At 38.9% G+C, this 21,933-nt stretch overlaps 5 protein-coding genes across 5 annotated transcripts; all 5 read left to right on the forward strand.

Moving 5' to 3' along the window:
• The first annotated feature begins 1,957 nt into the window (after positions 1 to 1,957).
• Positions 1,958 to 13,877, forward strand: LOC132112272 (histone H2AX-like). The gene is made up of 2 exons (XM_059519753.1): positions 1,958 to 2,382; positions 13,450 to 13,877. The coding sequence occupies exons 1-2, from the start codon at positions 2,000 to 2,002 to the stop codon at positions 13,853 to 13,855; spliced, it is 789 nt and encodes a 262-aa protein (XP_059375736.1). The 5' UTR covers positions 1,958 to 1,999; the 3' UTR covers positions 13,856 to 13,877.
• On the forward strand, positions 3,429 to 3,985 carry LOC132111754 (histone H3-like). Its single transcript, XM_059519346.1, has one exon. The coding sequence runs from the start codon at positions 3,465 to 3,467 to the stop codon at positions 3,873 to 3,875; it is 411 nt and encodes a 136-aa protein (XP_059375329.1). The 5' UTR covers positions 3,429 to 3,464; the 3' UTR covers positions 3,876 to 3,985.
• LOC132112092 (histone H4) lies at positions 4,575 to 5,025 on the forward strand. The gene has a single exon (XM_059519682.1). It carries the CDS (start codon positions 4,614 to 4,616, stop codon positions 4,923 to 4,925), a length of 312 nt encoding a protein of 103 aa, XP_059375665.1. The 5' UTR covers positions 4,575 to 4,613; the 3' UTR covers positions 4,926 to 5,025.
• On the forward strand, positions 10,956 to 12,082 carry LOC132098410 (histone H1-like). The gene has a single exon (XM_059504532.1). It carries the CDS (start codon positions 10,977 to 10,979, stop codon positions 11,589 to 11,591), a length of 615 nt encoding a protein of 204 aa, XP_059360515.1. The 5' UTR covers positions 10,956 to 10,976; the 3' UTR covers positions 11,592 to 12,082.
• Positions 13,878 to 14,919: 1,042 nt separating the features above from the next.
• On the forward strand, positions 14,920 to 15,394 carry LOC132111888 (histone H3-like). Its single transcript, XM_059519523.1, has one exon. The coding sequence runs from the start codon at positions 14,933 to 14,935 to the stop codon at positions 15,341 to 15,343; it is 411 nt and encodes a 136-aa protein (XP_059375506.1). The 5' UTR covers positions 14,920 to 14,932; the 3' UTR covers positions 15,344 to 15,394.
• Positions 15,395 to 21,933: the final 6,539 nt, after the last annotated feature.

Consider the following 21,933-nt stretch of genomic DNA (forward strand, 5'->3'; position numbering starts at 1 on the left):
CTTTAGTTGGCATCTGCTGATGGCACGGCGGATTGTGTTTACCGACAGTGGTTTCTGAAAGTATTCCTGGGCCCATTTAGTAATGTCATTGACACAATCATGCCGATGAGTGATGCAGTGTCGTCTGAGAGCCCGAAGACCACGGGCATCCAATAAAGGTCTCCGGCCTAGTCCCTTACGCACAGAGATTTCTCCAGTTTCTCTGAATCTTTTGATGATGTTATGCACTGTAGATGATGAGATTTGCAAAGCCTTTGCAATTTGACGTTGAGGAACATTGTTTTTAAAGTTTTCCACAATTTTTTTACGCAGTCTTTCACAGATTGGAGAGCCTCTGCCCATCTTTACTTCTGAGAGACTCTGCTTCTCTAAGACAAAGCTTTTATAGCTAATCATGTTACAGACCTGATATCAATTAACTTAATTAATCACTAGATGTTCTCCCAGCTGAATCTTTTCAAAACTGCTTGCTTTTTTAGCCATTTGTTGCCCCCGTGCCAACTTTTTTGAGACCTGTAGCAGGCATTAAATTTTAAATGAGCTAATTAAGTGGATAAAAGTGTAAAATTTCTCAGTTTAAACATTTGCTACATTATCTATGTTCTATTGTGAATAACATATTGGCTCATGTGATTTGAAATTCCTTTAGTTTTCATTTTATTAAAATTTAAAAAACGTCCCAACTTTTCCGGAATTCGGGTTGTAGTTTACAGTGTTATGTACAGTAACAACTTAAGATAGTTTACAGTGTGATAGCTTGAACAATGTGTAGTCTGTGCAAAATATGAGTAGTGCAATTGTATGTAAAGTACTGTGAGTAGAGCAGTAATAAAGCAGGTGACGGTTAGATTAATGGTGTGGAGTTCAGAAGTGCCACAGTCTCGGGGAAGAAGCTCTTCCTGAGCCAATGTTAAGTAACAAACAATACAATATATATAACACATACAATATCACATCATACTACTTTAAATTACAAATCCAAGTCAATGATGACGTTCAGTGATCTGGAAGTCTGTTTGGTTTAACCTTATCAGCTTCAATCACTATCTATGAAACTTTAGATTTAGAGTCAAGCCTATTATGAAGAGCCTTAAGTAGGAACGACCAATAATACAATTCAGCCAGTCCTCTTGTGCATATAGGTTGCTGTAACGTGGTATGTTTGATTCTGGGGCGCTTACATTACAAGAAATCACAACAGTTCTTCACGTCACTGGTTTGCAATCTATCTGCCATGTGCCTTTATTTTATTTTAATTATATATATATATATATATATATATATATATATATATATATATATATATATATATATATATATATATATATATATATATAAAATACGTCCTTATTGTATAGTGTATTTTATATTTGATATTTATACATTATATATCATTTATATATTATATTTGTTTTATATTTGATTTGATTAGATTTTTAGGCTGTTCTGTTAAGTGTTATCTGTGTGGGTCTAAGAGTAACCCATAGTGCTTACAGATAAAACCATCATGTACAGTACATACACAAAGTATGTCCTGTACATGCGGAAGAATTCTCAATAAAGCAGACTTGACTTCTTTTCTTTTCTTCTTCTTTTGATGTTTTATGGCGGTCGGCAAACCAGCTTTTGGTGCATATTCCGCCACCTATTGGGATTGAGTGTGAGGCGATGATTTCAAGGAAACGAATTAATGCCAGCAGTTTTTAATTCCTCTTTTAGCTGTATTCTTTCCCATTCATATGCCCTACAGTTAATCAACACATGTTCTACAGTGCAGACTTGACTTGACTCATGTTGTTTCTTAAAGCTGCACAATCCGCGCGCAGGCTGTGGAGGCGTGGTTTTGGCGGTCGGTGTTGGAGGGAAGTTCAGTGATTGGTTTGAAATCTTACAGACTCTAAACCAATGAGCGACTCGCAAGCTCTTTTAAACACAGTAGAGCGAAGCTTACGTTATCACTGTTTCTGCATTTCAACGTAGAGATATCTTTCTATCAACAATGAGCGGAAGAGGTAAAACCGGCGGCAAAGCGAGAGCGAAGGCCAAGACTCGCTCCTCCAGAGCAGGGCTGCAGTTCCCCGTCGGTCGTGTTCACAGACTTCTCCGCAAAGGGAACTACGCCGAGCGCGTCGGTGCCGGAGCTCCCGTCTATCTGGCGGCTGTGCTCGAGTATCTGACCGCTGAGATCCTGGAGTTGGCTGGAAACGCCGCGAGAGACAACAAGAAGACCCGCATCATTCCCCGTCACCTGCAGCTGGCGGTGCGCAATGATGAGGAGCTCAACAAACTCCTGGGTCGAGTGACCATCGCTCAGGGCGGCGTGCTGCCCAACATCCAGGCCGTGCTGCTGCCCAAGAAGACCGAGAAACCCGCCAAAGCCAAGTAAACCGAGTCCGCCCGGTTTCTGAATCACAAAGGCTCTTTTAAGAGCCACCCATTTTATCTCTTACAGAGCACATTTCTGAATGTTTTGTTTCCTAAATGTACGCACACTAATATGCACCACATCAACTGAATTAGATGGTTTTGCTTTAAGTACAACTTTTAACACACATAATAGCCACTCTGCGGCGATTTAGACCACTTATGTGGTAAGGGTAAGCAAAAACCATATGCTATGGTTATATATATTCATACACGCATACATACTCGAGAACAAAGAAGGGAAGATAGAAAAAAATGAGATGAGAAAAGAAATACACACCAAGATCAGTAAGTTAATGTTGAACATTTAACTGTAGAAAGTATGTTGTGAGGGAGAAATTAAAGTAATCCATTATATCCATATTTACACCATATATTAACTGATAGAAATGAGACATATTAAGTATTTATCACACATGATGTGTATATATGGTGTTAGAGACATGGAAAAACAATGGGCTAAAGAGTATAAAGAGATGTGTGCTCACTTGTTTTTGTCACACACACGGCGGAGCTCACTGCTGTATTGTCTGACCATTTTATTATTGCAACAATCCTGTATTTGACCGTGTTTTTGATTTAAGAATAAAAAAATATATAACGATATATTTACTTTTTTCCTTTCTCTTTATTTATTCCCTCTCTTTCTAGCTTGTACTTATTTGGACGAAGCCTAAAACTTGGTACTCCAAGCACTTCCTGTGTCTGTTTGTCTCTTTAAGAAGAATCGCATTATTTTCCCCCCAACTGTAAATCTCTTTGGATAAAAGCGTCTATAAAATGGATGAATGTAAAAGTAGTATAAAGTATTTGTTTGATCCGTAAAGTAATAAACGGAACAAAGCATTTTGAGCGGGAAACACAAACAGTTCCCCGTTTGAAAACAGGGGATGCGCACTCATTGGCTAGCAGTCCTGTGCAGACGTCACACATCAGCCAATCACAAGCTTCTGCACCCTGACGCCATCCTAAAATGTTTTAAAAGCAGCTGTGTTGAACACACTGTTACACTTGTATTCTACAGTGATAAGACTGCAGCGATGGCAAGAACCAAGCAGACCGCTCGTAAATCCACCGGTGGTAAAGCCCCGAGGAAGCAGCTCGCTACTAAAGCCGCCCGGAAGAGCGCCCCAGCCACCGGTGGCGTCAAGAAGCCCCACCGTTACAGGCCCGGGACCGTGGCTCTCCGAGAGATCCGCCGCTATCAGAAGTCCACCGAGCTGCTGATCCGCAAACTGCCTTTCCAGCGTCTGGTGCGAGAGATCGCTCAGGATTTCAAGACGGACCTGCGCTTCCAGAGCTCCGCTGTCATGGCCCTGCAGGAGTCCAGCGAGGCTTATCTGGTCGGTCTGTTCGAGGACACCAACCTGTGCGCCATCCACGCCAAGAGAGTCACCATCATGCCCAAAGACATCCAGCTGGCCCGCCGCATCCGCGGAGAGCGCGCTTAAACCCGCCGCTGCATCAGCCGCGTCACACTCCAAAGGCTCTTTTAAGAGCCACCCACATCACACTCAATGAGACCGTTTCCACTGGAACTGACTGTAAATCACTATAACATTACACTGTCAATGAATCGTTTTGTGCCCGTTTTTATGAATCCCTAATTGAAATAAGAAAGTACACATGCGAAGACATGAGCGGAACGTCCATGTCCGTTGACAATTCTGCAGTTAAATACTATAATCGTAAACATGCCATATACTTAATAAGTTTGTGTGTGTAAAACAACTAAGTGCAATTATGTATAAGGTTAATAAGGTATATATTGTCAAGTTTAATATGCGACAAAAGTGTTACATTGTTTAAGGTGAAAATACAAGTAATTTGGTTATAGTAGGTGTTTATTTAAAATAACTTGAGAACTACTGATTTAATGTTTGATAGGACATCTGTAGCTCTATTTGGTGTGAGTTCGTGCCGCTCAATTCTGAGTTAATCTGATTAAAAGCATCTCCCAATTATGTCTGTAAATATTATGCAGATAATGTCTTATACATCTTTATCAAAGAAATCTTCAGGGTTTGAATTAAACCTCATTGTTTCCTGCTCCAACTAATGAAGAGGGGAGCGTCATGTGACGCGCGCTGGTTTCAGTCAGGTCCTGTAAGCAGATGTAAAAGTCCATCCTGTAGCACTCGTTTTTTAATCGTTTTTGTCACTCCGTTAAAACAAGTAACGTCTTCATCATGTCTGGAAGAGGCAAAGGAGGTAAAGGACTCGGGAAAGGAGGCGCTAAGCGTCACCGTAAAGTGCTGCGCGATAACATCCAGGGAATCACCAAACCCGCCATTCGTCGTCTAGCTCGCCGCGGCGGAGTCAAGCGCATCTCCGGTCTGATCTACGAGGAGACCCGCGGTGTGCTGAAGGTGTTCCTGGAGAACGTGATCCGCGACGCCGTCACCTACACCGAGCACGCCAAGAGAAAGACCGTCACCGCCATGGACGTTGTGTACGCGCTCAAACGACAGGGACGCACCTTGTACGGCTTCGGAGGATAAAAGACCACAAACACAAACCCAACGGCTCTTTTAAGAGCCACACATATTCTCACTTAAAGAGACGTAGTCGAAGTAATGTTTTCAGTGTGACTTTCTAAAACGCTTAACGTGGTTTTCCTTGAAAACCATAATAAGGCTTAACGTGTTCTTAAACGAGTTGCATTTATATTCGGGACTCAAATGAGTTTTTCTGTACATTGTATATCTTAGTATGTTGTAGTGATGGGATTTATGGCTCTTTAAGGGGATCCGGATCTTCGCGATCCGTTCCTTTCAAAGAGCCGTTCAAAAGAACGGCTCTTTTGGCTCTTTTTAAATATTTAGTCAGTTTTAAGAAGCCAGCTTGGAGCCATCTCAGTTTATCCTGGAAATAATCACTGGGGGGAATGATGAGGTGAGATTTGTAGTCAAATAATTAAAACTCGGATATCACACACCAATATCTGAGTTTGAATTATTCTGAAATATTGATTAATACCTCGTTTGTCATGTGTGGACTATATTCCATAGGGTTGCACAAATCCTTCTGCTTAGACAGTGACATCACTATTTTGGATTTACCTTTAGTACAAAGTGTGTGTGTGTGTGTAAAGCTACGTTGACTTATGTTATTCATACAATACCTACTTAAATAAACATCAAAAACAAAGCCGGCTGCAATGAATTTCTGTGCAAAACAGCTTTTACTACAAACACTTTCACACAAGAACATTATCACACAAGAACATTTTGATAGAAAACAAGAAATATTTAAAGTAGATAAAATTAGAATAAATAAAATGGAAATGACTACATACTATTATTACTACTGTAAACTTTGCAAATAGGACATCAGCCCCTTCAAGTCAATGAACAATAACAAAGTGGGCTGCAATGAATGTCTGTGACAGCTGACAATGACAGAGGCACGCAGGGTTTTTTTTCCACTGGAGTCCTACTCACGTGAAGGATGCGTGCACAACTAATAACTAATATCATCACGCTATAAAGGGTTGGCCTGCGCTGGGTGCGCCCCTCCCCCTATAACTGTTCTGTCTCGCGGAGGAGCTCATTTGTGTGCATCTGTGTGAAACACGCATAGGAAAAAAGAACGACAGAAAGAACGGCTCCCCTCCAGCCGCGACTCGGCTCCCATCGTTCATGTTTATGAGCCGTTCAAAAGAATCGGTTCGTTCGCGAACGTCACAACTCTACTACTCGCGAATAAACATCGAAAAGAAAGCCGGCTGCAATGAATTTATGTGCAAAACAGCTTTTACTACAAACACTTCCACACAAGAACATTGTTATCACACAAGAACATTTTGATAGAAAAAAAAAATTTAAAATTAGAATAAATAAAATGGAAATGTCTACATACTACATACAATTACTACTGTAAACTTTGCAAACATCAGCCCCTTCAAGTCAATGAACAATAACAAAGTGGGCTGCAATGAATGTCTGTGCAAAACAGCTTTTTTTTTCAACGCTCCTACCCAATGACAGAGGCACGCAGAATGTGAAGGATGCGTGCACAACTAATAACTAATATCATCACGCTATAAAGGGTTTGCCTGCGCTGGGTGCGCCCCTCCCCCTACAACTGTTCTGTCTCGCGGGGGAGCTCATTTGTGTGCATCTGTGTGAAACACGCATAGGAAAAAAGAACGACAGAAAGAACGGCTCCCCTCCAGCCGCGACTCGGCTCCCATCGTTCATGTTTATGAGCCGTTCAAAAGAATCGGTTCGTTCGCGAACGTCACAACTCTAGTATGATGTTTGAGTTTGAAACAACAACATTACAGAACAAATACAATCTGAATCTGAACAATATAATAGAACCCATATTAAAGAAAAATAAATAACTGAAAGGATTAAACTGGTCCCTCGTTTTTGGCATGTTATATAGTCAGCATGAACTATCTCACTAATTATGTTTTGTATAGCATGACCTTAAACTTTATAGCAATAGTCTTAATCATTGTGTACATAATTATTAGGCAGGTTTCTTATGCATATCAAATGATATATGATGATTAGCAGCAGTTTGCAATACAAAAGAACCATTACATTCCCATAATCAGTCCTTTAGGGGAAGAATGGATGTCTCAGGCCGATTACTTGTGTGGAAAAAAAAATCAGTCATCTCAATAAGACAAACATGTTACTTTATTTTATGATTGTTCATTTATTTCATTAAACTGGGTAAATTATTGCAACTTTTTGTATTTTTATGTAGTTTTGTGACTTTTTTTAATTAACAAAGGTTAATTATTGTATACTCTTTTGGCGTTTTCATTTATTGCACACCATTTATATTCACTTACAGAAAAATACGGCAGCAGCAGTGTGTTTAAAAACATTATCTGAAACATGTATTTGTTACTCGCCACACAGACATCGAAGAGGACCTGAGCTCCTCTCCTTTCTCTGCGATTGCTCTGAAATGGAAAAGCACCATCGGTCTCCCTCGATGCAAGATCTCGTGTCGTGAGTAAAAGATGGTCATGAGTAGTGATGACCAGATCGAGTCTCATGAAGCTTTTCACAGAATGTAGAACAAGCAGAAACATCACAGATGACCGGATGTGATCTCAAACACTATATTTTGTGTCAGGTAAGGCTTAGAAACAACGGTGAAGAAGAAAAACTATTTCCACAGAGACTAATCTATTTATATGAATATAATGTGTATTTTCTAGTGGTTTATAATTATTGTATAACAACTGTGTAATAAACGTATTGGCTTGAAATGAATGGGGCTATCAATTTTGTGGAAACCAAGTCTTTAGACAGGAGGGGCAATATCCTTCTCTCAGACAGAAAGCTGAAGATGGGTCATGGATGGGTCGTCCAGCAGGACAGTGACCCGAAACATACCTCCAAGTGTCTCAAGAAGAAGCAGACGAAGGTCATAGAGGATCAGTGTCCAGACCTCAATCCTGTAGAAGATCTGTGGACCTCAACAGATGTAGAGAGGATCTGTAAAGACGAGCGGATCGTAAAAGGTGACTCCGAGAGAACCCGGCTCGTCCCTAGGCTCTGTGTTTGAATATCAGGACACTCGTCTCTTTTCAGCTGATCAGATACTGAATGCCCTATTTGTTGTGCAAAGCAGTGTGTTTAAACTACTCAAATCAGCGTTTAGTGCTGCCTGATGCAACACCTTCACACTTTCTGATTCAGTCGTATGTACTCTCACAGGATTACGGGCAGAACAGAAATCAGGAGAAACAATATTAAGACAAAACCCAATTCAAACCCGTCAGTAGAGGAGTGACATCTTGAATATTACAAATCAACAAAAGTAAATAAGAACAGATGATGACCACAGAAAAAATAACTGTGTAGATAGCTCAGAAATAATACACAATCAAATAATCAAACAAAAATTGTATCACAGATTCAAAATTTACTACTACCTTTTTTTTCTCTCTCTTCCCAAAATATTAACTTTCAACCTATTTCTGAATTATGTACAGTCTAATGTCCAACCTTTTTTTCTGTGACACAGAGACATTTAACATGAATTAAAAACAACGATATTAACAGAAACATGGATAGAAAACATACCTGAATGAATAAAAATGAAAATTAATGAAAAACATGTCAATCCGTGGCCTTTCTCCACAATGTCAGCCTTGAGCTGCAGTCGAAACAGATCATTTCAGCCACAGAACTTAGACATACATGGTTAATAAAGACCAAGAAAGAAAGAAAAGACATACTTCATGTTACACAACCTCTATTAGTGTTTCAGTAAGATTAAACTGTATTAAAAAAAAAAAAACATATTAGTCACAAGAAACAAACTAATTTCAAACTTTTTAGTGAGAGCTCCAGCAGAACCGCGAACTCTTAAAGGGGCCACGTACTGTATTTGAACAATTACTAAACACTGAAAACATTTACATACATAGCTTCTGTCATCAAAACAAATTTCTCGTGCGTATGAACATACAGAGCAAAACTATATTTTTCTTTGCGATTTTCATTGATTTTCCAAAATTGGAGCTAGACTGTTGCGTATTGTTGTAGGAGGGATGGGAATCTTTCTTGTATTTGGCATTTCCATTTAAAGTGATTAATAAAGTAAAGAGAAAACATAACATGGCATAGTTGAGTTTGAGAAGAAGTGAAATTGGCAGAATAGAGGAGGATAAAACGGTCTAATTTCTAAAAAATTTTCAATGAGTTTATAAGGAATTTTACAAACTACAGTGTAATATTGACTACGTGTGATATCTGACACGGATTTCATTCTACAGAATTACAACGAACAAAACGAGCGGGAACTGAAACTAAGGAGGGTGTTGACGCTCATATATCATATATATATATATATATATATATATATATATATATATATATATATATCATGAAAATTTTATTTTACACATTTTAAGTGTCATTAGGATAAAATATTGACAACTGCGTTTAATGTTAGTTTTCAAACTATAGTTTATCTTAACTGGATGACAACAATCCCGGTAAAAAGTTAAAATGACAAATGAAGTTTCTCTACGAGTTTTATGTGTATGTATATATAACTACTCATATTTTTTTAATGCAGTTGTCATAATGTCAGCTTTATGAATGAGAAAGTTATGATTTCTCTACAACTCCACTGTCACAATGTTTATCAAATGTTCAACAGTTTATTCAACATTATTGCAACTTTAATAACATGGGAAAAGTGTGGATGATAAGATCCTGAATAAAAAATGTGCATCTGCTTGAAATTAAATTGTAATTTTACTGTTGCAACTAAAATAACATGCAGTGACACAACATGAGTCAAAAATGAGTTTTCAGCAACTTTTTTCTGAGACTATGTCTAGCCCGCTAGCAAATATGTAATAATGTGTATTGTAGGAGCAGATCTAATATGAACTGGTGACCTGTTTCAGAGTTTGGGACCCACGACAGAAAAGACACGTTCACTTCTGTTTGAGTTCTCTGGGATCATTGAGTGATCGAAGAGAACCGGATCGAAGAGCTGGAGACGGGTTATGTGGAGAAGCTCAGATAGATATAAGGGGGCTAAGATGTTTAGGCACTTAAAAACAAAAACTAGGGGTTTGAACTCCACTCTGAACCGGACAGAGAGCAATCAGCATGAAGTGAGACCAGGTCTGTGATGATGAAGTCCTCGTTGATTGAAGTGACTGCAGAAATATGAATTATGTAATTATTGGACCAAATGCTGAGCTGAAACAGTTTAAGGAGTTAAGCTTAGAGCGTTCAAGAGAAAGATCAAAGTTTTCTGTTAAGAGGTGCAAAACTCTTGATGCTCTCATATATATATAAATTTATATATTTTGTAACTTTGGGAAGTCTTTTTTTCTACAGCTTTTCCAAGCATTCATCCCAGCTGACATGAGTAATACCACAGTATTATCACAATAAGTATTGATGATCAAAATACTTTAAGTATCATTAATATAACAAAAACACAATCAGTGATGTTATCTTCGTGATATACCAAATCCACAGATGATGTGATGATGACAGATAAGCTCCAGACACAGACTCCGGGAGGAGCGGACAGTGTGTGCTTCAAGCAGGACAAAACAGAGACTGAAGGAAACACTACACACGTCCCTCAGTGATGACCATCGACCTAAACTGACTTTCAGACTGTTTGCTAGACACACAGATGAAGATTTCAGTCTTTATCAACCTTTTCACTTAAACATGGCATCGAATTTACACGAGACTATTCCCCCGTGACTGCTGCTCGCCTTTGATTCGCTCTGACGGAGACAAAATAAACATTTCCTCGCCGCGGACTTAAGAGTCCAAAGAAAGTCAAGAACCTCTGCTTGGTGTTCACTTTGTTTCTATTGCTCCAAACTATTTTAGCACTCGAGTTTTTTCCTTAAATGTAGAAGAAGAAAACACAAGCGCGAGCGGCTCTTGGAGGCGCGCAGACACAGAGCGGGCGGGTTGAGTCTGTAAGGTTCTCATGTGTTGAATAAGAGCGCGGCGCTGTTCGTCTGCTGCTCATTAGTTACTCTACAGAGCGTTTGATTTGTTGATTTCACTAAATACTCTACAAACAGAGAGATGGCAGAAACCGCCCCAGCTGCAGCCGCCCCACCGGCCAAAGCGCCCAAGAAGAAGTCCGCCGCTAAAGCCAAGAAAGCAGGTCCAGCTGTCGGTGATCTGATCGTTAAAACCGTGTCCGCATCCAAGGAGAGGAGCGGCGTGTCTCTCGCTGCTCTGAAGAAAGCTCTCGCTGCCGGCGGCTACGACGTGGAGAAGAAAAACTCCCGCATCAAGCTCGCCATCAAGAGCCTGGTGACTAAAGGCATCCTGCTGCAGGTCAAAGGAACCGGCGCCTCGGGATCCTTCAAGATCAGCAAGAAGGAGACCGAGACCAAGAAGAAGCCGGCGAAGAAAGCGGCTCCTAAAGCCAAGAAGCCCGCGGCCAAGAAACCCGCTGCTGCCAAGAAGCCCAAGAGCGCAGCGGCAAAGAAGCCCGCCGCTAAGAAATCACCCAAGAAGGCCAAGAAACCCACTGCCGCCGCTAAGAAGGCCACCAAGAGTCCCAAGAAGGCGACGAAGCCCGCGGCGCCCAAGAAAGCAGCCAAGAGCCCCAAAAAGACCAAGACCGCCAAACCCAAGACAGCGAAGCCTAAAGCTGCCAAGCCTAAAAAGGCAGCTCCCAAGAAGAAGTAAAAACCTGCTGTTTTATTCCCCAACGGCTCTTTTCAGAGCCACCCACAAACTCGAAAGAAAGAGCAAATTATTTGTGGAATTAAGGTTAGGTTAAGAAATTTAACTTATTTAGCTAAATAAATAAAACTGCAGATGCAACATGATAATCCCATCAACAAGTCATCCTCCATCTTTGTAAACGGCAGGCAACACAATAAAAGGAAAAGAACAACAAATACACATTGCACACAGCAGCAGAGATAAAAGAGCTTCTGAATCGTTCTGTAGAACACAGTCATCACTAATCTCCCACTAAATCAACACCGAACTACTACAAATACCATCTACTGGATGTTCTTCATAGTACTACTAAATCATTTTTAATTTTGCCCTTGTTCTCCAATCTTTCTGATCATGTTATTAATGCTGTTTTTATCATCCACAGTGATATCAGCTCCCCAGCAGAGCACTGCACAGAACAGAAGACACTTTAATGACACAGCTGTTGAACTTCTTTAAATATAATAATCCTGACTGTTTATATCTTCTGACCATGGATTGTCAGTGGTGTTACTGCTTCCTGGTGTCTTCATAAATCAATGATCAACTTCTTTACTCTTCTCCACATAATAAATACATACAAAATCATCACACCATGAAACATGAAGCTCAACATCTCTTCTATTGTCCAAACCATTATTTTGTTTGATTAGACTCACAACTTCAATGTCAGAAAAAATAAATAAAATCCCTGTTTTTAGATACTGACACAAAAAGAGTATATAACATGAACTAATCATACGAGCAGCACATGAAAGTGTGAACGAGTGCTAGTCGGCTGAAATCAGTGTCACACTCATCAGATTGTAAGAGCAGACTGATGGAGCGAAGAAAGAAGTGTCTCCAGTCATTGTGTTCTGGTTGATGCCGGAAATGAGTCGACTGCTTTGTACTAAACAGTGTCTTTGTCTGCAGTCATTACTTGTTCAGGTAAATCAATATATGTTGGAGTGAATGTTGCCTGTTGACGTCATCTTAATGTCGTCCTGCAGGATTTTTCTGTGGTTTAATAACTGTAACCCTGACAGTCATCTTCTTCTGTCTCCTAACCGTCATGCAAGAGCAACTGCAGAGCTCACGAAGAACAAGGGTCAACACTGTAAATACTGAAGCATTATATATTTTTAATAAATCTTTTAAAACGTATGATATGCTTATAATAGTTTTTCAGTATACCAAAGAAATTTATAAAAATTATCTACAAATACTGAAGCAGCAAGCTTTGCAAAACACTAAATTAATGTCACTGCCAAAACTTTTGGCCATGACTTTACATGTTGGCTGTGTATTTAGAAACATTCAGCCAAGTATGGTGACCTATACTCAGAATCCGTACTCTACATTTAACCCATCCAAATTGCACACACACACACACACACACACACACACCTCAGTCGTGGTATTTCCAGCCCAAGATTCAAACCCACAACTCTAGAGTTAGGAGTCAAACTCTTTAAACACTAGGCCATGACTTCCCAGTAACAGACTTATATTAAAATTGACATATTTAATGGATCATTGATCTAAATTTAATTAGATTAAAAATATGGGATCAGTGCTTTTTGCCTTGACAATTACTTGACAATACTTTAGCACACTTTTAGCATTTATTGAAAGTTTTCTGTCGTGTTGTTTCTTAAAGCTACACAATCCGCGCGCAGGCTGTGGAGGCGTGGCTTTGGAGGTCGGTGTTGGAGGGAAGTTCAGTGATTGGTTTCAAATCTTACAGTTTTTAAACCAATGAGCGACTCGCACGTTCTTTTAAATACAACAGAGCGGGCCTAACGTAGTCACTACTATTTCTGCATTACAAACGTAGAGATATTTTACTCTTAACAATGAGTGGAAGAGGCAAAACTGGCGGCAAAGCGAGAGCGAAGGCAAAGACTCGCTCCTCCAGAGCAGGGCTGCAGTTCCCCGTCGGTCGTGTTCACAGACTTCTCCGCAAAGGGAACTACGCCGAGCGCGTCGGTGCCGGAGCTCCCGTCTATCTGGCGGCTGTGCTCGAGTATCTGACCGCTGAGATCCTGGAGTTGGCTGGAAACGCCGCGAGAGACAACAAGAAGACCCGCATCATTCCCCGTCACCTGCAGCTGGCGGTGCGCAATGATGAGGAGCTCAACAAACTCCTGGGTCGAGTGACCATCGCTCAGGGCGGCGTGCTGCCCAACATCCAGGCCGTGCTGCTGCCCAAGAAGACCGAGAAACCCGCCAAAGCCAAGTAAACCGAGTCCGCCCGGTTTCTGAAACACACCCATTTTATCCCTTACAGAGCTCTTTTCTGATTGTATAATATATTCTTAAATAAATGTACCCAACCAACTATGCACCACATCAACTGAATATGTTGAGTACTCGTGTGATAAGGGTGAGCAAAAAACTATTTGCTATGTCTACATATAATCATACACACATACATACTAGAGAACCTAAAAGAAAAGATAGGAAAAAAATGAGATTAAAAAAAATAAAAATACACACCAAGATGAGTAGGTCTGTGTTGCAAATGAAGATAGTATGTTGTTAGAGAGATTTTTTAAGTAATCCATTATATCCATATTTACACCATATATTAACTCATGTATTGCTGTGATGTTATGTGAGTGTTCACATCTGAGGCCTGCTGGGTCTGAGTACAAGGAGATGTCACCATCACCTGCTCGTAGAGGATAATTATGTGAGTAATGAGACGTCAAGTATTTATCACACATGAGGTATCTATGATGTTAGAGACATGGGAAAACAATGGGCTGAAGATTATAAAAGAAGAGATGTGTGCTCACTTGTTTTTGTCACACACATGGCGGAACTCACTGCTTTATTGTCTGACCTTTCTTGAAAGAATCATAAAAATATATAGATATTGTATTTGACCGTGTTTTTTATTTAAGAAGAAAAAATATATAACGATATATTTTGCTTTTTCTTTATTTATTCACTCTCTTTCCAGTTTGTACTTATTTGAACAAAGCCTAAAACTTGGTATTTCAAGCACTTCCTGTGTCTGTTTGCCTCTTTAAGAAGAATTGCTTTGGATAAAAGCGTCTATAAAATGGATAAATGTAGTGTAGAGTGTTTGATCCGTGAAGTAATAAGTAGAACAACGCATTTTGAGCGGGAAACATAATCAGTTCTCCGTTTGAAAACAGGGGATGCGCAGTCATTGGCTAGCAGTCCTGTGCAGACGTGACACATCAGCCAATCACAAGCTTCTGCACCCTGACGCCATCCTGAGATGCTTTAAAAGCAGCTGTGTAGCAAACACTATTACACTCGAATTCTGAAGTGATTAGACTGCAGCGATGGCAAGAACCAAGCAGACCGCTCGTAAATCCACCGGTGGTAAAGCCCCGAGGAAGCAGCTCGCTACTAAAGCCGCCCGGAAGAGCGCCCCAGCCACCGGCGGCGTCAAGAAGCCCCACCGTTACAGGCCCGGGACCGTGGCTCTCCGAGAGATCCGCCGTTATCAGAAGTCCACCGAGCTGTTGATCCGCAAACTGCCTTTCCAGCGTCTGGTGCGAGAGATCGCTCAGGATTTCAAGACGGACCTGCGCTTCCAGAGCTCCGCTGTCATGGCCCTGCAGGAGTCCAGCGAGGCTTATCTGGTCGGTCTGTTCGAGGACACCAACCTGTGCGCCATCCACGCCAAGAGAGTCACCATCATGCCCAAAGACATCCAGCTGGCCCGCCGCATCCGCGGAGAGCGCGCTTAAACCCGCCGCTGCATCAGCCGCGTCACACCCCAAAGGCTCTTTTAAGAGCCACCTACATCACTCTCAATGAGACCGTTTCCACTGCAACGAATCGAAATAAACCATAAAATTGTACTGTTTTCACACTTGGAAAATTATTTCTGGGTTACAATTTTACGCGTCTTAAAAGTTTTCGGTCCCCATTTCTTCAAAGAATAATCACACAGGCGGAACACCGCAGATGTGTTAACATTTAAGTAGTGATGGGATTTATGGCTCTTTGAGGGGATCCGGATCTTCGCGATCCGTTCCTTTCAAAGAGCCGTTCAAGAGAACGGCTCTTTTGGCTCTTTTTAAATATTTAGTCAGTTTTAAGAAGCCAGCTTGGGGCCATCTCAGTTTATCCTGGAAATAATCACTGGGAAGAATGATGAGGTGAGATTTGTAGTCAAATAATTAAAACTCAGATATCACACACCAATATCTGAGTTTGAATTATTCTGAAATATTGATTATTACCTCATTTGTCACGTGTGGACTATATTCCATAGGGTTGCACAAATCCTTCTGCTTAGACAGTGACATCACTATTTTGGATTTACCTTTAGTACAAAGTGTGTGTGTTTAAAGCTACGTTGACTTATGTTATTCATACAATACCTACTCACAAATAAACATCAAAAACAAAGCCAGCTGCAATGAATTTCTGTGCAAAACAGCTTTTACTACAAACACTTCCACACAAGAACATTGTGATAGAAAACTAAAAATATTTAAAGTAGATAAAATTTTAATAAATAAAATGGAAATGTCTACATACTACTGTAAACTTTGCAAATAGGACATCAGCCCCTTCAAGTCAATGAACAATAACAAAGTGGGCTGCAATGAATGTCTGTGACAGCTGACAATGACAGAGGCACGCAGGGTTTTTTTTCCACTGGAGTCCTACTCACGTGAAGGATGCGTGCACAACTAATAACTAATATCATTACGCTATAAAGGGTTTGCCTGCGCTGGGTGCGCCCCTCCCCCTATAACTGTTCTGTCTCGCGGGGGGAGCTCATTTGTGTGTATCTGTGTGAAACACGCATAGGAAAAAAGAACGACAGAAAGAACGGCTCCCCTCCAGCCGCGACTCGGCTCCCATCGTTCAAGTTTATGAGCCGTTCAAAAGAATCGGTTCGTTCGCGAACGTCACAACTCTACATTTAAGGTAGTTCTCCGAACAAATAAAAAGAAAATACCTTATGCTTGTGTTTGTTTAATGTATAAGTAGATATAATTTTGTTATAATTAACAGTAGTTATTTTAACTTGTTAACCTGACCCCCCATTATGGGACTCACAGCTGAAAGTGCTCTAACTAACTTATAATTGTAATAGTTTCCTACTTCCGTGTGTTACAAACATAATTGTGGTGTCTTTAGAAAGAAGACCCTTTGGGCTTCACTTTTTATCAACCAGATTTGATAATGCTCAAAAATATTAAAAGTTATAGACACTGAAGTGCCTTGATTTTTTTTTACCACTCTTAAATATTTTTTTTATTTGATAAAAATACATGAAATGAGTCCTGGAGCAATCTAGAAAAGTAATGGGTTGAAAGCCATATGTCTCATGAGTTTCTATTTCAAATCTGAATAAAATATCATGAAAAATGAGACTCCTGCAAATATTTTTATGAGACTATGTCTACACCCCCCCCCCCCCCCCCAATATAAGAAAATATATTTCTCAATAGTATTGAAGGCGTCTACAAACTATTTAGTCAGTAAACATACCACTGGAGTTTTTTTTTTTCAATTATAAAACACTAGACAGAAACTTAGACATCACATTTATTTGAGCACTAGAAAAATACAATAAGAATAATTTGATTAAGAAAAATAAGAATAATAAGAAAAATAAAAAAAAAAGATTTAACTTTGTTTGCCAATATAGAACATCCTGGGATTGCTAGAGATGCATATTTTACAATGAATTACGATGCAAATAAGTGCTGATGGCCACTTATACAGATGGTAATAACACAAATGTGCCAAAGTAAATAATCCACTCTCTCTATTCATCTAGACGCGTTCACTTTGATAGCCGTGATCATACAGTAATAGCGAGCTGATTTGGGCTGATTTGCACTCAAACAGATGGTAATCATGCACATACATTCACATTCAACATAAAACACACTCTCACATATATAAAAACTCTCTAAAATAAAAAGAAAGACAGGAATTTGCGATTCGCTGTAAGTTCCGCCTCCATCAGCTGACAGGTGCGTCAGAGCGCGTCACCAGCTCTGAGGAGAGAGCGCCAAATTCAAATAAACTATTTTCCGCCTATTTTTCATTTATTCTTTTTTCTGGTGGATCGCCTCATTCTGTTTGTGACACTGTAGGCTGCAAAACCGTGCTGTGCCATGTAAACAAAGGAATTATGATCCATATTACAACGTTATTGCTTCGTTGGACTAAACGTGCTTCATGAGATATTGTTCAGTGGACCCTTACCTTACGTGTTTATGACTCGTTATTACAACGGATCTGTTATGTACAGCGTTTTCAATGTTTATTTTTGTATGTGTATCGAAAATACATGTTGGTCCAAAAATAGCAAAAACTACGACTTTATTCAGCATTGTCTTTTCTTCCATGTCTGTTGTGAGAGAGTTCAAAACACTGCAGTGTAGTGATATCCGGTTCACGAACGAATCATTCGATGTAACCGGATCTTCTTGAACCAGTTCACCAAATCGAACTGAATTGTTTTAAATGGTTTGCGCCTCCAATACGCATTAATCCACAAATGACTTAAGCTGTTAACTTTTTTAACGTGGCTGACACTCCCTCTGAGTTCAAACAAACCAATATTCCGGAGTAATTCATTTACTCAAACAGTACACTGACTGAACTGCTGTGAAGAGAGAACTGAAGATGAACACCGAGCCGAGCCAGATAACGAACTAAACATTGACTCGTTCACGAGTCAAGAACCGTTTCTGTCAGACGCGTCCGATTCGAGAACCGAGGAGCTGATGATACTGCGCATGTGTGATTCACACAGAGCGAGGAGGACCTGAGCTCCTCTCCTTTCTCTGCGATTGCTCTGAAATGGATTCAGTCGTATGTACTCTCACAGGATTACGGGCAGAACAGAAATCAGGAGAAACAATATTAAGACAAAACCCAATTCAAACCCGTCAGTAGAGGAGTGACATCTTGAATATTACAAATCAACAAAAGTAAATAAGAACAGATGATGACCACAAAAAAATAACTGTGTAGATAGCTCAGAAATAATACACAATCAAATAATCAAACAAAAATTGTATCACAGATTCAAACTTTACTACTACCTTTTTTTCTCTCTCTCTTCCCAAAATATTAACTTTCAACCTATTTCTGAATTATGTACAGTCTAATGTCCAACCTTTTTTTCTGTGACAAAGAGACATTTTACATGAATTAAAAACAATGATATTAACAGAAACATGGATAGAAAACATACCTGAATGAATAAAAATGAAAATTAATGAAAAAACATGTCAATCCGTGGCCTTTCTCCACAATGTCAGCCTTGAGCTGCAGTCGAAACAGATCATTTCAGCCACAGAACTTAGACATACATGGTTAATAAAGACCAAGAAAGAAAGAAAAGACATACTTCATGTTACACAACCTCTATTAGTGTTTCAGGAAGATTAAACTGTATTAAAAAAAAAAAACATATTAGTCACAAGAAACAAACTAATTTCAAACTTTTTAGTGAGAGCTCCAGCAGAACCGCGAACTCTTAAAGGGGCCACGTACTGTATTTGAACAATTACTAAACACTGAAAACATTTACATACATAGCTAGAAACAGGTCAAATAATATCTCAAATGAAAGAAATTAATATTAAAAGAAAAATTGCCAGAATACAAAATAATTATATAAATATGATATAATTGATAATAACAAAGGGAGATATTTGTGTGAAATTAATAAATTAATATAACCTGTTATACGCCGACATCGTTCTAAGCTCAGAGCTGATGAAAGGGTGCAGCGCAAATCAAAAAATACAAATGTTAATAGTTTCCCTTCTTCCTTTCAGGGATGTCAATTTTCTATCATTTCCATCACCTATCATCGTTTAAAGTAACGATCAATTAATCGATTAATCGTTAACCGTAATGCTGCAAAATGCGTCTATTGCAGGACGGAGTGACCAAGGGTTAGGATGGATTTCGAAGTTATTATTTTATATCTTTGGCTGACTGTATTTTATTTTGTTAATAAACATACTGCGATGGCTTTAAGTCAGATATATTTAGCTTTTTTAATGACAACAAACTGGTATTTTTATTTTAAGCCTATTACTTACATAGGCTATGCATTTTATTTAAAGCATCCCAATTCTCATCAATTCCTAAAATCAATTCACATTTTTTCATGATTTAAGCATTTGTTCAATTTACTATTTTGTTTGCTCAATTCAGTTAAATCATGGTTTATTTAAGGAACAAAATTTGTGAAACAAATTAACAAGTTGTAGGTTGTTCCTGGGGAAAAAAAGTTCCTGGTACAATTCACATTTCGGTGGAAACGCGGCAAAAGATGCATTTATATACCGTCACTCACAGGCGCCATCGACAGCTTTAATGATCATCAGTTAAGCTTCACAGACCACATTACTACAACGACCCGGTCCTGCAGGTTTGCCTTATACAACATTAGGAAGATTAGACCCTTCCTGTCAGAACACACAGAAATGCAGAATAGCAAACACTTTAGAAGTCCTTCACACAGTTGGTGGTTCCCATTGACTATTACTGTTTTTTCCTACTGTGGAAATCAATGGGAACCACCAACTGTTTGATTTCCAGCAATCTTCAAAATTTCTCATTTATATTCAACATAAGAAAGCAACTCATACAGGTTTGGAACGACATGAGGGAAAATTATGACAGAATTTAAATTTTTGGGTGAATTATCCCTTTTAGAGCTGTGTGTGTGTGTGTGTGTGTGTGTGCGTGTATTTTGTATGTATTTGTATTTTGAGAGAATTTAATGCTACTATTTAATATTTATGCGATAATTATGAAAATTTTTCCCATTGAATTAATACTTTTTTTCCTAATATTGTTTTTTTCTATTACTTCAATGATGGCAGTATTTCATGTTAAATAGAGACAGTGCCTTTAAAATCCAATTTATGAAGGCAGATTAGTGCCATCTGGTGGGAGTAAAAAATAAAAAAATAATAAAAAACTGCAATTCCATGGTTTAGCCACTAGATTCCTTTTTTATTTTTGTGGATTTGGATTTATATTTAGACACTCTCAAATAAAACTTTTTGTTAAGGTCAATGCTCTCACAAATAAATTTTGAACACATGCAAAAACAAGAGGACCAACAAAATATTACTGACAGGTATAATGTTATAGTCAATGCACTTTTCACTTTTTCTTGTATTTGAATGGTTTAAGCAAAAAGCTTCCAGTGCTTTAGAAAGTACCTGACATAGAAGATGACTTTGGTAGAAGCTGAAGTCAAAGTCTTAAAGTATGTGATATTAATTGTACTTAAGTATTGAAAGTAAAACTACAAGTAAATGCAAAATGGAAAAGAATCATATATATATAGATGTTCTTACAAGGCTGAGATTTAAATCGAAAAAAAAAAGCACTGCAAAAAACAAAACTATATATGGCGTGTGTAACACAGCTTTAAAACCTTTTTGTTTATTTTTTTACAAGTTTTATTAACATATTGTCAAAGTACAATTTTAAGACAGATAAAAATTGAATCAAAATACAGCTTCATAAATCTAATCTTAACAAGGTGAACAAAATAAGAGACAGGAAAAGATCCGGAAAAAAAAAACACATACATAATTGAAAAACACTTAGGGGTCTGCATTCAGCTTTAAAACCTGGTTTACATCCGACTGCTCCTCTGAAATCTGAAGAAGAAGAAAACATGATGTCCAGTCCATTCAGGGGCTGTGTTTATACTCAGACAACATCCTGAAGTGTGTCAGTATTATAAAATCCGTCACTTAACTCTAAAATAGTCAGAATAACACAGACTGCAGGAAAGCGGGTTTGGCGGATCAGTGGTCTGGCGTTTGCCAGTTATAGTCCTAAAAACCATAGACTGTATGAAAACCTAAAAACCATAGACTGTATGAAAACAAAACACTCTTTTGCTCGTGAAAACACGCACGCGAAATCACACACAGAGTGCACGCACATACATTTTGCAAACATTATGCGTCTCTGAGCAGGGCTCGGTGTTTACTTGTTGAATGAATCAGCTGTTTGAACGAATCAGTTGAATTAATGATTCAGTGATTCACTCATTAACAAGGTCAAATGCTTTGTTTCTGAATGAATCAGCTTTTTGAATGAATCGGTTGAATCTCAACGACTCACTCATTAACATTCACTTGCTGTCACATACTGGCGGTTTTAATTTCACATTTCGACTTTTTTCATGTTCTAAAATATTTAAAATATCAGTATTCAATGTTTTATGTTAAAATAAAAATCATTAGGCTTATTGGTGCATCTGTAACTGCAGTTTAAATTAATCCATGTCCTATATTCCAGATGCAGATTCCGACAT

Source organism: Carassius carassius, chromosome 2 (assembly GCF_963082965.1).
Source record: "Carassius carassius chromosome 2, fCarCar2.1, whole genome shotgun sequence".
Classification (NCBI taxonomy): domain Eukaryota; kingdom Metazoa; phylum Chordata; class Actinopteri; order Cypriniformes; family Cyprinidae; genus Carassius; species Carassius carassius.

Bases quoted from the DNA above. Each gene is read 5' to 3' on its own strand.
- LOC132112272 (XM_059519753.1), top strand. From the start codon at position 2,000: ATGAGCGGAAGAGGTAAAACCGGCGGCAAAGCGAGAGCGAAGGCCAAG. The intron at 2,383-13,449 runs GTAAACCGAGTC...TTACAAACGTAG, and splicing joins GAGAAACCCGCCAAAGCCAA to AGATATTTTACTCTTAACAA.
- LOC132111754 (XM_059519346.1), top strand. From the start codon at position 3,465: ATGGCAAGAACCAAGCAGACCGCTCGTAAATCCACCGGTGGTAAAGCC.
- LOC132112092 (XM_059519682.1), top strand. From the start codon at position 4,614: ATGTCTGGAAGAGGCAAAGGAGGTAAAGGACTCGGGAAAGGAGGCGCT.
- LOC132098410 (XM_059504532.1), top strand. From the start codon at position 10,977: ATGGCAGAAACCGCCCCAGCTGCAGCCGCCCCACCGGCCAAAGCGCCC.
- LOC132111888 (XM_059519523.1), top strand. From the start codon at position 14,933: ATGGCAAGAACCAAGCAGACCGCTCGTAAATCCACCGGTGGTAAAGCC.